The 951-nt window shown below is 39.6% G+C and overlaps 1 protein-coding gene across 1 annotated transcript in view; it reads left to right on the top strand.

Annotated features, from left to right (window-relative positions):
- Positions 1-308: 308 nt before the first annotated feature.
- The window catches only part of LOC111785713 (E3 ubiquitin-protein ligase listerin-like), a gene marked incomplete at both ends in the record, with an annotated part of 7904 nt that continues 7261 nt past the window's right edge, over positions 309-951 (top strand). The window contains one exon of the mRNA XM_023666095.1: positions 309-943. Within this exon, the coding sequence (XP_023521863.1) occupies positions 309-943 (635 nt within the window). The remainder of the gene's footprint in view (positions 944-951) is intronic.

Below are 951 nucleotides of genomic sequence, written 5' to 3' on the forward strand. Positions count from 1 at the left end.
GAGTTCAATAAACGCAACTTAAAGTGCATTTAATGCATCTCTTTCTTGAAGCTCAACTTTGCACAACATATAAGGGAGGTCTCCAACGTCTTCTAGAATTTCCTTTGATGAGTTCACCATAGCCTGGATATATGTGTACAAGGTTTGTTGTAGCTTCTTGGCTCTCGTCATTGTAATTGGACCTTGAGGTATGGAAATTCCTTGGTCGTGGTTCATATCATACTCCCTCCTTTGACTGAATTTCCTCTTCATGTTGTATATCAATTTTCCAGTTGCCTAATTGGAAATACTACTACTTTCTGCTTGAGGATTTTATTTTTGTTTTAAGTTGTGCTGTTATGCTGTTTCTTGCTGTCTTCAAACGCAGGTTATCTCTTCATCACTGCTTGCTCTAGCCACATTAATTGATGTCTTAGTGAGTGTTCGGACTGAAAGATCAGGGACTGGGAAAGGCAGTGGTGAAACAAAGCATGCTTCCAAGTCTAGGGAAACTGCTATTTCATTTGCTGAAAAGTTGTTCACCGAGCATAAATACTTTGTACACCTGTTGCAGTCCAAAAGTACCATTGTCCGATCTGCTACCTTTTCAGTCTTAAAGAGCCTTGTGAAAAACATTCCTCATGCTTTTAAGGAACAGAGCATGAAAACTATTTCCGGTTCTATCCTTGGTGCTTTTCAGGAGAAAGACCCTTCTTGCCATTCATCAATGTGGGATGCAGTATTACTTTTTTCTAAAAGGCTGCCCAACTGTTGGACATATGTGAATGTCCAGAAAACTGTACTGAATAGATTTTGGAATTTTCTTAGAAATGGGTGCTTTGGATCCCAACTGATTTCCTACCCAGCTTTGATTTTATTTTTGGACACAGTTCCACCTAGTGCTGTGGGAGAGCAGAAATTTCTCCTCAACTTTTTCGAGAATTTATGGGTTGGAAGGAACCCATTCCATTC

Source organism: Cucurbita pepo, unplaced genomic scaffold (genome assembly GCF_002806865.2).
Source record: "Cucurbita pepo subsp. pepo cultivar mu-cu-16 unplaced genomic scaffold, ASM280686v2 Cp4.1_scaffold000667, whole genome shotgun sequence".
In the NCBI taxonomy this organism is placed as follows: Eukaryota; Viridiplantae; Streptophyta; class Magnoliopsida; order Cucurbitales; family Cucurbitaceae; genus Cucurbita; species Cucurbita pepo.